This window comes from Marmota monax, unplaced genomic scaffold (assembly GCF_021218885.2).
Source record: "Marmota monax isolate L192 unplaced genomic scaffold, Marmota_monax_Labrador192_F-V1.1 WCK01_AAM20220418_F8-fsc00061, whole genome shotgun sequence".
NCBI classification, from domain to species: Eukaryota; Metazoa; Chordata; class Mammalia; order Rodentia; family Sciuridae; genus Marmota; species Marmota monax.
In genome coordinates this window covers 17344263-17359170 of record NW_026695230.1, presented here as the reverse complement: position 1 = coordinate 17359170, position 14908 = coordinate 17344263, and the positions used below count along the sequence as shown (strand labels likewise).

At 35.6% G+C, this 14908-nt stretch overlaps 1 protein-coding gene across 5 annotated transcripts in view; it reads right to left on the bottom strand.

Moving 5' to 3' along the window:
• The window catches only part of Ric3 (RIC3 acetylcholine receptor chaperone), a 37357-nt gene that overhangs the window by 16804 nt on the left and 5645 nt on the right, over nucleotides 1-14908 (bottom strand). For 2 of the 5 annotated variants that reach the window (XM_046438070.2, XM_046438071.2), the window contains exons 2-4: nucleotides 9479-9702; nucleotides 8371-8443; nucleotides 6246-6339 (exon numbers count right to left, since the gene is read on the bottom strand). In XM_046438070.2, coding sequence (XP_046294026.1) covers nucleotides 6246-6339; nucleotides 8371-8443; nucleotides 9479-9702 — 391 coding nt within the window. The other 3 variants (XM_046438073.2, XM_046438074.2, XM_046438072.2) reach the window with 2 other exon arrangements.

Here is a 14908-nt window from a genome sequence, read left to right as displayed (position 1 = left end):
CTTTTTATATACAAAGATCCATCTTGGAACTATCTCCTGGGCATTTCCACTTGGTGGCCTTGTCACTACATTACACCTTAAATTAATCTTAATTTCACTATTCAAAACCAGGACCCAGATGGCCCAGGATCACAAGCAACAGAATGAACAGCAGCCTGGAAAGGTTGAGTATGGCATATTTTGAGATGCTAGTAAAATGAAAGGTAACAGGTGGGAGATAATATCACAGACTTTTAGCCAAAATAGTCATTAAGTTCTGAACCCAAGAGTTAAATAGAGAGAAAATGAAATAGACTCTAACAACACCATTCATAGAATAATTTAGAATAAAAATCAAACCAGAAAGAGACTGCAGTCTACTACAGTAGAGTATGAGAGGCCTCAAGGATTTGGTGATCTCCTCTTTCCCCATAGTCTCTATCTCTTACACCCAACAAATGACTTCCAAACCTAAATCCTTTGTTCTGACCTCACAACCCAAATTTACTACTGCTATTATATATAATATCTGGATATTCTGATGGCATCTCAACCACATTCAAAGTTGAACTTGTGCTCCCTATCTCGAAGTCTTATCTTCTTTCTCCTATGTTTTATCTTGGTTAATGCCATAATCTCCTTCCAGTAAAAGCTGAAAATCTTTAATTCATTTTCTTGTCTTTCTCCTCCTTTTCTTCTCTTACCTAGTTAGTAAGTTTCCTTTGCAGACCAACTTTTCTTCCACTCATGGTGCAAAGGTTAAGTAAAACCATTCATCCCCTTACCTCTCCTTTGAGGGTGGCCAAGTGGCTATTCATCAGATTCCATCCTCTCTTGGCTGCAGTGATTTTGATTGATTGATAGATCCAGGATCAAGCTGGACCAACTGTACTTTCTCCCAAAACTGGATCTTGAACACAGTGAAGCCTGAATTAAATACTTTTGGTGTAAATATATCTTGGTAGCTAGTCTCTGACTGGTCTATTCATTACCTTTGAAGAGACTGTCTCTTTGTTCCTGCCCAAGAGCTGCTCTGGTTACCACCCTTCCTAAAACCTGGATATTTAGCTGTTCCTTTTTCCCCCCTTCCGTTTTAATACATTTTAGCTGTTCCTTTGATATTGTAAACTATTTCATATTCTTCCAATATAATCTGCCCTCTCTCCTACAAATTTTTGCTAGCCAGAGTTGGTTGCTTGCAACAAGAAATCCTGATAAAACCTGTGATTTTGTTCTTCCATGAAATCCCCTTCATTTTCTACTCTGGTCTATTTATTACCTTTTGCTAGAAATGTTTAAATAACCTTCTAACATGTAACCACTCTACATTTCATTGTAAGATCAATTTTTTCTAAACACAGAATTTCATGACATTTCTCTTCCAAAGTCTTCAGAGGTACCCCTCTATAAAGAATTAATTCTAAACTTCTCAGCATACTATTCAGGACCTTAGTATATGGTTTCAGTTTACTTTTCTCATTCTCTCAATACCTACTTACCTCCTTACCCATTTACCCCATCCCTAGTATATGCTACCCCTATTCCTTAGAACTATTTGCTATTCCAAAAACTTGCCTTGATTCTTCTACCTTTTCTTCTTGTGCTGCCTTCTCCCTCTGAAACATTATTTTCCTAAACTCTGCCTACAGCAATCCTTCCATATTGTAAGGCTTATTCAAATTCCTCTTTTCAAATTCTCTTCTATAAAACCTTTGGTGGAAAGCAGAATAAGACCCATCTCAACTCTCCAAAGATATCCAGGTCCTAAACTCTGTAATCTATGAATATGATACCTTACATGTAAGAGAAATTAAAGTTGTAGATGAAATTAAGTTTGCTAATCAGCTGATTTTATAATAGGGAGATTAACCTGGATTATCTGAGAAGGCACAATGTAATCACAGGAGTCCTTAAAAGTGGAAGAAGGAGGCAGAAGAGGTCAGAATGATATAATGTGAAAAGATTTGAACCTACTGTTGATATCTTTGAAGATGGAGGAATGGGGCCAGGAGCCAAGGGGTATGGGCAGCTTCCAGAAGCCAAAAAGAGTAAGCAAATTCTGTTCCAAGCCCTTGAAAAGGGAATGCAATCCTACCAACATCTTGACTTTCACTCAGTATAAGACTTCTAACCTACAGAACCATTAAGATTATAAATATGTGTTGTTTTAAGCCATTAGGTTTGTGGTAATTTGTTACAGAAGCTAATTCAGGCTCCCATAGCACCTCTTTTCCATACAGGTCTTTATAGAGAAAATAATACTTGCCACTGATAACCATACAGGACTGCACAAAGCAAATGAAAAGAGGTTCCAAAGAAGATATTTTTACTGCCAAAGCCTCCTGCTTTAAGTACTTTCTCTAGATCTACCTTATTCATTTTTTTAAAGATATGTGAACATTGTCAGTTTACAAGGAATATAAACTTGGACAATGAAAATTTTCTGCCCTTAAGAAGTTTACTGAGCATTAGAGAAGTCAGAAGTTAAAAGAAAATCAGAAAGTAACATGATGCATATAATACCCAGCAAGACTAGGTTGTGTGGAACCACATGGGAGGAATAACTAGCCAAGTTTCATGGGTTCAGGGAAGGACTCTCAGAGAAAATAATGTCTATGTTGAGATCTATTAGACAAGCAAGAGTCATAATAAGTGTGCGGCGGTGATGGGGTGATGGCAAAGGAAAAAGTACATGCAAAGTCTTTGAATCAAAGGTGCCCAGGTATTTTAGAGAATCAAGTGGTCAGGCTGGCTGGAACATAGAGAAAGATAAAGCAATAGAGGTATGGAGGACTATGTAGGTCGTGATAAAGATTCTGCACTGTTCAAGATCAAAAGGCATTTCTGAAGGTTTAAAAAATTTATATAATACATCTTTTTGGAAAGCAGAAAGTGACCTGAATGGAGACAAAACTGGAGAAAAAGAAATCACATGAGATAGTTCTGATTTATGTCAAAACCAAAGCCATCCATTCTTTCTTCCATTTCAACTATACTTTTTTAGAGCTTATTATGGGTCTGTGCTAGGCTGTAGAAACTAAGAATGATAATCCTTACCCTCAAAAAATTTACAGTCTTTTGCACACTGAATGCATTACTAATTAGGAGGAAATGGCAACACCTGGTGATTAATAAGATATAGGAAGTAAAGGAAAAGGTGGATCAAGCATGATGCTTAATTTCCACTTTGGGCAACAAAGTAGATGGTAGACCCATCTGCTGAAATGGAAATATTAAAGGCAGAGTAGGCTTAGCTTAGGGTGGAAAATAAATTCCACTTTAGGACATTTATCTATTCAAGAAATTTTTATTATTTGATGAGGCTAACAATAGGTACCTATAAGATATGTCTGTCCAGTAGAGCTAAGAATAAAGAGTTCATAAAGGAAAGAAAAGAAATCTCAACGGGAAATGGCTATGCTTTATTCTTCTATCATGAAAATAATGTACAAAAGCTTATGTCAAAAAAAGTGGATATCTATTCTTATTTGACAAGTACATATTTAGTACCTACTATCTGAACACACTGAACAAAACAGAATAAGTTTATCCTCAGAGTTTATGTTCTAGCAATCCATGCCAGAAATCTACCAGCAATTCTCAACACATATTCAACATGTCTACAACAGCTCTTCGTTATCAGAGGTTGGTCCCTCATAGTTTTCCTTGTGACATGCCATGTTTCTAGCACGTAAATAGTTACAATTGGGCATATGAGTCTTGGAAGGAAATTTTCCTAGATCCTTTCCTTATTCTGTATTCCTGAGCTAAATGTTATTCTTAATATGAGCCTAACATAGCATAATACTGACTTCCAGGAGGTTTCATTAAAATTTGTGTACAGACTTACACCACTCACAGGTGAAAGCTGTCTGAAAAGTTTTATTAGACAATATTAAAAACCTTTCCCATATTCCTATTCTTACATAAACATATATAAGATAAAGTTTTAGGCATATTTCTCTAATTCAAGCCAGCATCTCAGAGCTATAAATGAACCACATAAAAGGACTTAGGAGGCTATAAATGAACATATCTTTTTTCTCTTAAATCTTCTCCTTTATCCCCAGAAGTCTGGAGCTGTGATAAAATCCTGATCTGATAGAAAAAAATACTGGAGTATTTTGGGCTCTTCTAATCATTACAGAAGCATAGATTTACAAAAGAACAAATGCCACAGAAATGAAGGTTAAAAGATATAAACTATAAGAAGGAAAGCAATGTAGAAACATGGGCTTCCTAGTCTTCAGTTTTGAGTATGGGAAGTCCTAAAGGGCTTACTGGTAAAGATAAAATGTATTGGCCTAAGGAGGGTCATAGAGAAAGTCACATCATATGGACTAGAAAATGAGAGTTTGGGGAAGGGTGAGAAGTCATGCTCTCTTTCATGGAAGAAGAGCTGCCCCAAAGTTCTTGACAAGTACTGCGGAAATTTTTTTACATATTCTTTCCATTGGAAGCTGGAATCAACGTTTTCAAGGAGTCAACACCTCAGCATCTTGTAAGAAATAAAACACTCTACGTTGGGACCTGTGGTCCCAGAAACAATGAGATGGTAAAACTCTGGCTGCTGTGCAGGAAGAACTCCCTTAGCTCTACACATAAAATATGGAGAATTAATCCTGGCACAAGAGGACAGATAGTAGTTAGAGACTACAGTACACATTCCCGGATTGGGCTATAGACAGATGGTATGCATGGGTTGGATGGTAGATTATTTCATTTGGACTAAGGGAATGTGAGTACCAGTGAGTAATAGGAGAAAATACCTTCATGTAGTTTTTTACTCCAAAGCCCAAAGGGCTGGGTCTCACAAATCAGGGCTCTACCCATAGATATTCACCTATGGTTTTCATGACCCTATGTGTGGCATGGGATTTTCAATGGCCCAGGTAAAATTTTTTTCTTTTTTAGGGCATGAGGGTCTATTAAAGCCTGGGTAACTGTGAGTGGAAGCAATCGGGTAAGGACAGAAAGGCCAGAGAAATATAACTGACGTGTAATTAGTTTTGTTATGCATATAAACAATCATACATTGGATAATTTATATAAAACAATTACCTCACAGCATGGTCTTTAGTAAGTACTTAAAGTCAACTATTATTTATATACTCACACAGATATATTGTATATATACTACTTTAGAGAATATTCTAGATAGTAACAAATACTGCTTTCTGGACCACAAGAAGGTCAAGGCTCCTGGGCCTACATTGAGGCAAGGTTCATTCTCAAAAACATAATTTTGGCAGCACTATAGATATTATAGGGAAATGCCAAGGCAGAAGTCTGCAACCTAAGAATGGCCACTCATCTATCCAGCCAAAGATGGGGCCAGTGAGCTGAAAAAGGGACATGGGGCACTAGTATCATCAAGAATGACAAGTGGGGGGCTGGGGATATAGCTTAGGTGTAAGGTGTTTTCAATCCCCAATGTATCTATATTCTCCCTGCCCCCAACACACATAGAATGGAAAAGAGAAGGGTAAGGTAGAACACCAGCAATTTCCTGGGGCAAAGACTCCATAAATGTGCCCCTGAAGCTGCAGAAGGGACCTTTGATACATCCTCCTGCATGAGATTTTGCACTCACCCCAAAGTTCTTCCAACATTGTTGTTAGAAGGCCTAGATGAAACAGAATCCCTCTTTGTCCTTAATCTCACATTCCAGTTTTTCTGCCCTGGGTCTTCCAACATCCATATATTCTTAGTTATTGCCACTTCTGTCAACCTCTTGCAGCCACCTTTTCAGATCCTTAGCCAACAAGGTAACAAGAGGAGTGTGCCTTCTCTGTGGGGCATCCTAAAGAGCTAGTATGGTTCTTGACACCTATTTTACATGTCTAATTCTCTATGGGCAGTCAGTCAACACAAAACACAAATAAATGCCTAATGTGATGATAGTTGCTCTCTTCTGTCATCTGGTCTCAAACAGAAAAAACAATATTCGACAATCTGGTTTTAATTGAAATTACACTTTTTTTTTAAGATAGCCAGGAAACTGTCTTTCTTAAAGACAGATTAGTTTATCCTTTAGGATTTACTCACATTTTTCCTTACTCTGACAATAATTTGTGACACACTAAACTCATAAAAACAAGTTGCTCGATAGTATGAAAATGGAAATGTTCAGCAAGATTATGTAAATAACAAATAATTTGACAATTAAACAAAATGAAAATAAGTGGTCCATATATCAAAGAAATGAAAAAAAATTTTAATTGATTCTCTAAATGGGAAATGAGTCCTATTAGATGAAAACCTACCTCTCCCCATTAGGTCCCACTCTGTTGATTAATTTTTCCATGGCTTCCTCTGTCTCCTTCAGTTTTTCTTGAAGTTGAACAAGCTCAAAATTAGCTGCAAAACAAGCATCAATCTAAGAACCAGCAACTGTATACTCCCTAAACCCTTTCATGAAAAACCTAACCATGACACTATGGTAATCCAGGCAGGTTCTGAGACTCAAAGAGACCAGGAGTCTCTCCAGTTAATCTAATCAGTACAAAAAGAGTACAGAGGTCTGTATACCAAGATCTATAGGATAGATGTTTAGTGAGTGGTGAATAAAATCACTCTCTAATAGTGATATAGCAGGAAAAACTAAAGAAAATACCCAGGAGTGAAAACATACCCCTACATAGCCACACAAGAAGAAACAGAGACAATAACTATACATTTGTGATCTAAATGATGTTTAAGGGTAAAGTACAAAAGCTATAATGTACTTTTGAAAAGGAGTTAAGACATAAAATAAGTACTATTTTATCTGTAAGTAAGGTCTGAAATATATCTGTAAGAAAACAGTTTAAACATTAGACTTCATCAAAAAAGAAGAACTCCTCAACCAGTGCTAAAACCTCTGCCCAAAGTTTTCTACCTTGGTTATCTGGATAAAGAGCATGCTATGCTATGTAACTCTGATTCCCAGATGCAATTTTTCTCAACCAGGGTCAGTTGGGAATACGTATATCTATTGAAGAGAAAAAATAAATCACTTAATCAATATGTGAAATAAACTTTAATGCAGTAGGAAAATAAAATGCTAAATGAAATGCTATTCATTATGTAGGTAATCTACTTTTTCTATTTCATACTTGAGTACTCTCTTACCCAAATATGTTGAGAAGGTCATTATAAATATAATATTTCAAAGGCCTTTTAATGCTTTTAGAACAAACTCTCATGCATACAGTTAACATTTATAAAGTGTCTACAGGGCATAGTGCTTATTAGGTTATTTTTTTCCTGCATGATTCAAAATTAAAGGATAAGAAGCTATATTAAACTATTACCATTATTACAAAAGAGCTGCTCTTATAAATTCATTTGATCTACTTCTGTCTCAAATGCATTATGTGACAAGATATATAACTTGCTACTCTGTAAAGAGCAAATTTTTTAAAAAATTACTGATACATTTATCATCACTATCTCTCTTAAAAAACATATAGCTGCTTTCTTCAAAGACTCCTTGACTAAGTTTCCAAAAAGGATGAAGAATATGACTGAGATATCTAATTTCACAGAGAATCCCGGAGAATCCAAAGCCTTTATGGACTAAGCAAGATGCCTCTGTGGCTCAGCCTCATTTCATTTTGCTGATAGCTTTCTTTAAAAATGTCTGATGAGGCTTCATTATTCAAAGGAGAAAGTAGCAGTCTGGTCTTAATCTACTCAAGATTTCTTTCCCACAGCTGTAGTACATCAACACCCTCTAAACCTCCATAAGCTCAAGAAATTGTATTTGCCAATATCTTACTCAAGCCATCTGATTGCTCCTTCACAGCCACCCAAACTGATTTCCCATCGTGCTTATGGTAAGTCCCTTCTTTCTAAACTTTTCACAGGTTATTTTTCCTGATATCCTTTCTAGTCTATAAATTCTTAGAGGAAAAAGTTATGCTATATATATATATATTTCATCTCCCTAGAGAGCACAGAATACTCTAGTTTGGCAATAAATATTTGATGATTATGTTTCAAGAGCCTCAAATCTTCACTCTTTCCTTAGAGCTAATAACTGATTTGGACAATGATGTGATTTCTCTGCCTCAGTTATCCTCTCTGTGAAATAAAGGTATCTGCTACCAATATTTTGAGGTATGGAAATGAGAAGTAACTCATTCCAAATGTGAAATACTAATTTCCCAATACAATAAAACAGTAAACTGTCAGTTTTGTACTTTCTGTAGCATCCTTCCCTTAAAAGCCCAAAAATCAATAAGGAAACTTTTGAGAATTCCCAGAGCTAAGATAAAAACAACATCAGATGAATTTGGAACAACGTTTGAGAAATGCTGTTAAGACATACCATAGATTGTCCCTCTGACTATATTACTGCTATCTGACTCAATAACACCTGTGAATTTATTGAGAAGAGACACTTACTAATTTTCCTGTGGGTGTTTCCAGGTGTGACACTAGAGCATTTCCGATCCTCTGCAGTTTTCCCCTTTGAGAGCTGAGAATTGAAGGAGGTACAGCACATCAACAGCAGCTCAGAACCTCAAAGTCATGGAACCCTCATATTAAATGGAAAAAAAAAAAAAAAGGTTGGGAGACAAAAATTAAGTCAGAAATCAAATGAAGTAGCAGTATTAGAGAAACATCTTTTTTTAAAAGCCACTGAGAGATTTGAGAAGGTACCCAAGTAAATATTATTAAGGTACAGGGGAAAAAAAATCTTCCAACAGGTCATTTGCTTTGCCCATGCTTATCTTAAAGGGGATGCTAAACCCCAGGGGCATACTTGCAGAATCAACTCTGATAGTGTGCAGCATTCCTGGGCAAGAAGAAACTCAAATCACCTAATCTTACTCTAGTTAGGAGTACAAAGTGAAGCTTCTGTCTCTACTTGATAGTGCATAGGACTGTGGCCTACAAAAGCCTGCCCGGAGGTGGAATTTAATTGGAAATCTCTTTTTAAAAGACCACACCATGTCTCCCCAGAACTAGGAAATATCAAGCTCAGTTTCAAGATAAGATAGTTCTGTCCTAGGAGAATTACTAGAGAGGATATTAAAAATAACAATGGCATATTAGTGTGGGGAGAAGGAAAACAAAGTCATATTAGTACAATCATTATTTGGTCTCACAGTGGCCACCTGGAAATCACTGTGCCAACCCTAAGAATAAAGCTGTTAAAGACTTCAGCTTGTAAAGATACTCAGTCCTTTTTTTTTTTTTTTTTTAATTTGGCTTTGAACCACATTGCTCATTGGACTAGAAACTGGAAGATCCAGGCCCAAGTCTTGGTTTTGCCTTTTTAGTTGTAAACTGTGGGGCACTCGAGTTCTGAGCCAAGATTTCTCATCAGTAAAGCTGAAATAATGGCTATCCTAAGTATCTCAAAGAGGAGGCAAGGTTTAAAGAGATGATGGACTTGAAAGAGTTTGATAAACTTTAAATAAAGAGTTTTAAATGTAGATGATTTTTATTAGACTAATATTAGATTTTCTCTCATAAAATATGATATAATTAAGATGATTCCACTTACCTTAAATAGAATGTACAGTATATATAAAAAAATCCCAAAGCCATAGATTGGAATAATCTGCCCCATCAGGCCTCTTCCACTACTTCCTCCAGTACCTCCACTTGATCCTTTGGCTTTTGCAAATGCCTCTGCAAGGTGAGACCTCTGGAAACGAGCCCCAGGGGTTGGGCCATCTGAGGGTGCCGGGTGATGATGCATTACAGGTGGAAATCGGCCCAATTTTCCTGAGAAAACAAATTAATTGATCTTTATCTCTTCTACTATTTTAAATACATTTATTATTAAAATACCTCATGCAATGATGTACAAATAACAGAAGCTAACACAATTTTAAGAAAAAAAAAAGTTAAGCCCAGGGGCAAATGCCTATAATCCCAGTGACTCAGGAGGCTGAGGCAGGAGGTTCAGGAGTTCAAAGTCAGCCTCAGCAATGGTGAGGCACTAAGCAACTCAGTGAGACCCTTTCTCTAAATAAAATATAAAAAAGGGCTGGGGATGTGGCTCAGTGGTTGAGTACCCCTGAGTTCAATCCTTGGTATCAAAAAAAAAAAGGAAAAAAGGAACTTGATTAAAGGATATCAATATGGTATGGTAATTGCTGGCTGCTCACCAAACCCATTTTCTCTTCCTTCTGGGTCCAAAGCTAAACTATATTTTTCAGCCTTCCCTAGAGTTAAACAAACCATGTGAATATAAATGATTGTGCTAGTTCAATACTTGGCCTATTAAATCTCCCATGTATTCAACTTTAGGGTCATAAATAGAATAAAGAAAAATGAAGATAAGGAGAAGATTTTACAACATTTAAAACTGAAGGGATTACTCCTCTATAGGATGTAAGTAGAGTCTATAATTCAACATAAACATTATAGGACACCCAACAGAAAATGGACAAAAGTTACAAATAGGGAACTTACAGAAAGAGAAAACTAAATGGCTAACAATATATAAAATGATGATTAAATTCAGAGTAAAGCAAATGAGTACAATGCAAATTAAAATAATGGTACAGCACTTTATACCCACCAGAAGGGCAAAAATTAGGATGGTAGATATAGCAAAGTTAGCAAAGATGTGGGGAGGCAAGAACTCAATGCACTGTGGGTAAGAATATAAACCGATACAGCCACTTTGCTAAGTGATCTATTTATACTTAGTGACATTAAGCATGTATAGGCGCTATGATCCCGTGATCCCTCTCTGGGGAATAAATCCCTAAGAAATTCTCAAATAAGGTTATATATATGCAAATTACATACTATAGACCTGTGTGAGAGTGTTCACCGTGATAATGCAGCAGGAGCTTGAAGTAACATTGATTTCCATACTGGGAGCATGGAAAATCAACATGGAGTGGATATAAATAAATAATTCTATGTAGCTTTTAGAAATCACACTTTAGATGTGCCTATAAATATGAACACATCTTTAAAAATTGCTAAATATACTGATTTGGTAAAAATAACAAATACCATATGTAAGACTGAACACACACACATAATTATATATCCTGCAAGCAAATTATGTAGGCCAAAACATAAAACATATAGGAGTGGATACATCTGAGCTGGGAAAGGAATGAATATGTGGCTTGAGGATAAAGGGTTAAAAGCATAAGAAAATAACTTTATACTGACAAAGTTAATGAAGTGCTAAGAACTAAGGACTATCTTCAAGCCAATTCTCTGCTCTTGTGGTAAGAAGGAGGGAAGAAGGGAGGAAGAAAGGCAGGGAGGCAAGACAGCTAACTCTTGATCTTGGAAGCTGCTTTCTGCCTATGTCCTTCTCACCCAAGCTCCACTCTAATAATCCTTCTTTCCTTCCCAATATTGACTTTGGATGACATGAAAATTATGGAAAGAAATGTTTTCATTTAAGAATGAGTCAGCAACAGGAGCACAGCTTTGGACAAAGAATGAAACCATGAAGTCACCATCTCCTATTCTGAGTGTTGGTAACTATGTCTCTTTTAAATTGTGGAAGATCTTATTATTATCACATAGTGAGAACACTTTAAGGTTATTACTCCTTTAAAAAAAATGCATAGCAAGCATACAGGAAGCTAACCTCTCTCTAGAGAATCTGATATATTGAAAAGCTAGTGTTCAATAAACCAAATTTAATATTTATAGTAATATGTTGTCAAATTTCATTTTACTGTATTGAGAACACTGTCTTTAAAACCTGGCATAAAATTAAAAAAATAAGAAGTTAAAACCAGATAATGACATAAAAGGCATAACTTTGCATTTTTAAAACTGAAGAAAAATGATGCTAAATATTACACATCTTTTCATAAACTTTTCTAGATCTCTCAGCCATGAATATTTATTTAATATTTATTATGTTCAATATTCTGCCACAGGCCTGGCATGGTGGCACACACCTATAATCCCAGTGGCTTAGGAGGATGGCAACTTCAAAGCAAGCCTCAGCAACAGCAAGGCACTAACAACCCAATGAGACCCTGTCTCTAAATAAAATACAAAACAGGGCTAGGGGTGTGGCTCAGTGGTCAAGTGCCCCTGAGTTCAATCCCCTGTACCCCCCAACACTTCCCAAAAAAGATTCTGCCACAGGTAGAAAGAGATCTATAAAAAATATAGAAATAATAGTTCTCAAATGGAATAATGATATAAAGCCGCATGTCCAAAAAAAGATCAGCATCAAGAGCAGGGTATCATGGACTTTATTATATCTAGACAAACTAAATGTTTAAATGTTAAAAGGATGCAAAAATGTAATTTTAAAAAGAGTCAAAATAAGTCAGTCATTGAAGGGAATGAGAGATTAAGACCAGCAGAGAAATTAAGGCACACCAGGAGAAAAAAGAGTACATAATAAGGAGACTGAGAACAAAGAAACCAATAAGTAGGGTTAAATACCAAATTAATTTGGCTCCATTTAGGGAAGTAACAAAAGGAGAGGAAAGTAAGGATTGAAAGAGTGCAAAGAAATTTAAATGCTAACTTATGTGGAGTATAACTCTACTACCACAGAACATTGTTCAGGAAATTGATATAATCTGAAAGGTACTTGAGGGGGATTAACCTAGGGTCTGGAAAAACAGCAAAAAGTCTCTTACAAAGGACACACCAAGGAAATAAAACTACAGACCAATATCTTTGAAGAACTTAATAAATGCAAAATATTAACAAATCATGTTCAAAAACATTAAGAAGACTATACAACATGACCAAGTTGGTTTTATTCCAGAGATGCAAGATCAATAAATGTAATTTATCACACAAATACAAAATTAAGGACAAAAATCACTTAGTCATCTCAATAGATTCAGAGAAGGTCTTTGAAAAAATTCAACACCCACTTATTGTTTTATCATAACACTAAAGAAACTAGGGATAGAAGGAATCTACTTCAACATCATAAAGACTAAATATGAAAAACCCAAAGCCAATCTCATAGTAAATGGGAAAAAACAAAAGCATTTCCTTTAAAATCTGGGACAAGACAAGGATGTCTACTCTCATCATTCCCATTTAAGAAAGTGCTAGAAATTCTAATCACAGCAATTAAGCAAGAGAAGGAATAAAAGGGATAAAAATAGGAAAAGAAGTCTAATTATCACTATTTGCAGATGATATGTCTTATACTTAGAAGATTCAAAAAAATTCACCAAAAGACTGCTAGAACAAATTTTTTAAAAATTTGGCAAAGTAGCAGATTATAAAATCAACTTACAAAAAGCAATAGCTTTCTAATATACCAAGAATGAATCTACTGAGGAAAAAAAAAAACAGAAAAACAATTCCATTCACAATAACCTCAAAAAAAAAAAAAATAACTACTAATAAATCTAACCAATAAAGTAAAAGAGTTCTACAATGAAAACTACAGAATAAAATTGAAGAAAGAAACTGAAGACTCAGAAGATGGAAAGACCTTCCATGTTCATGGATAGACAGAATTCATATTGTTAAAATGGCCATACAAGCAAACCAATATAAAGATTCAATGCAATCCCCATGAAAATAGCAAAGACATTCTTCACAGAACTATGAAAAAGTCCTAAAATTCATTTGGAAATAAAAGACCCAGAATATCCAAAGCAACTCAAAGCCTTTTTTAAGCAATGCTAGATGGAAGCATCATAATACCTGACTTCAAATTAGACTACAGAGCTATAATAACAAAAACTGTATGGTACTGGCATAGAAACAGACACATAGAACAAAAGTACAGAATAGAAGACACAGAAACAAACCCACACATCTACAGTCCTTGACAGATCCCTGACAAAAGTGCTAAAAACATACATCGGAGAAAAGATAGCCTTTTTAACAAAAGGTGCTGGGAAAACTGGTTATCCATATGTAGAAGAATGAAACTAGATCCTTATCTCTTACCTTACACAAAAATCAACTCAACTCAAAATGGATCAAAGACCTGGGAATTAGACCAGAAACTATGCAACTCCTAGAAGACAATTCAGGTCAGAATTCCAGCTTTTAGGAACAGGCAATATAAAGCTCAGGAAATAATGCCAAGAGTGAATAAATAGGATAGCACCAAATTTAAAAGTTTCTGCACAGCAAAGGAAACAATTAGGAATGTGAAGACAGAACCTATAGACTGAAAGAAAAATCTTTGCTAGTTATTATTATGACAGAGGGTTAATACCTAGAATATATAAAGAACTCAAAAACACTTTACACCAAAAAAAATCAAACAACCCAATTATTAAATGGGCAAATGAATTAAACAGACTTCTCAAATGAAGAAACAAATATGTGAAAAACTGTTCAAAATAACTAGAAATGCAAGTCAAACTACACAGAGATTTCATCTCAATCTAGTCAAAATGACAGTTATCAAGAATAAAAACAATAATAAATGCTGGAGAGGATGTAGAGGAAAAAAATCACATTTTACACTGTTGGTGGGAGTATAAATTAGTACAACCACTATGGAAATCAGTGTGGAGGTTTCTCAAAAGACTAGGCAAGGAAGCACCATAAGACCTAGCTATACCGCTTCTTGGAATTTACCCTAAAGAATGAAAGTCATCATACTATAGTGATACATGCGTATCCATATTTACAACAGCAGCACAATTCACAACAGCCAAACTACAGAACCAGCCAAGGTGTCCATCAACAGATAAATGGATAAACAAAATGTGATATATAGACACAAGGGAGTTTTATTCAGTCATAAAAAAAAAAAAAAAAAAAAAATTACGTCATTTGCAGGAATAAGCCAAACTCAGAAGGTCAGGGTCTTGTTTTCTCTCATATGTAGAAGTTAAGAGAAAAGAAGTTGTAGAGGCTGTATTTAATTCCACATTACTTAAGGTATATGCAAGGATAAGAGCTCTGACTGCCTCTTTCTCACCAGTTTCCTCCAAGGGCTCCATCTCCTTTTATGCCGCTTCTATCTAACTCACATTGTTGTCTGCTCATTTTTCAT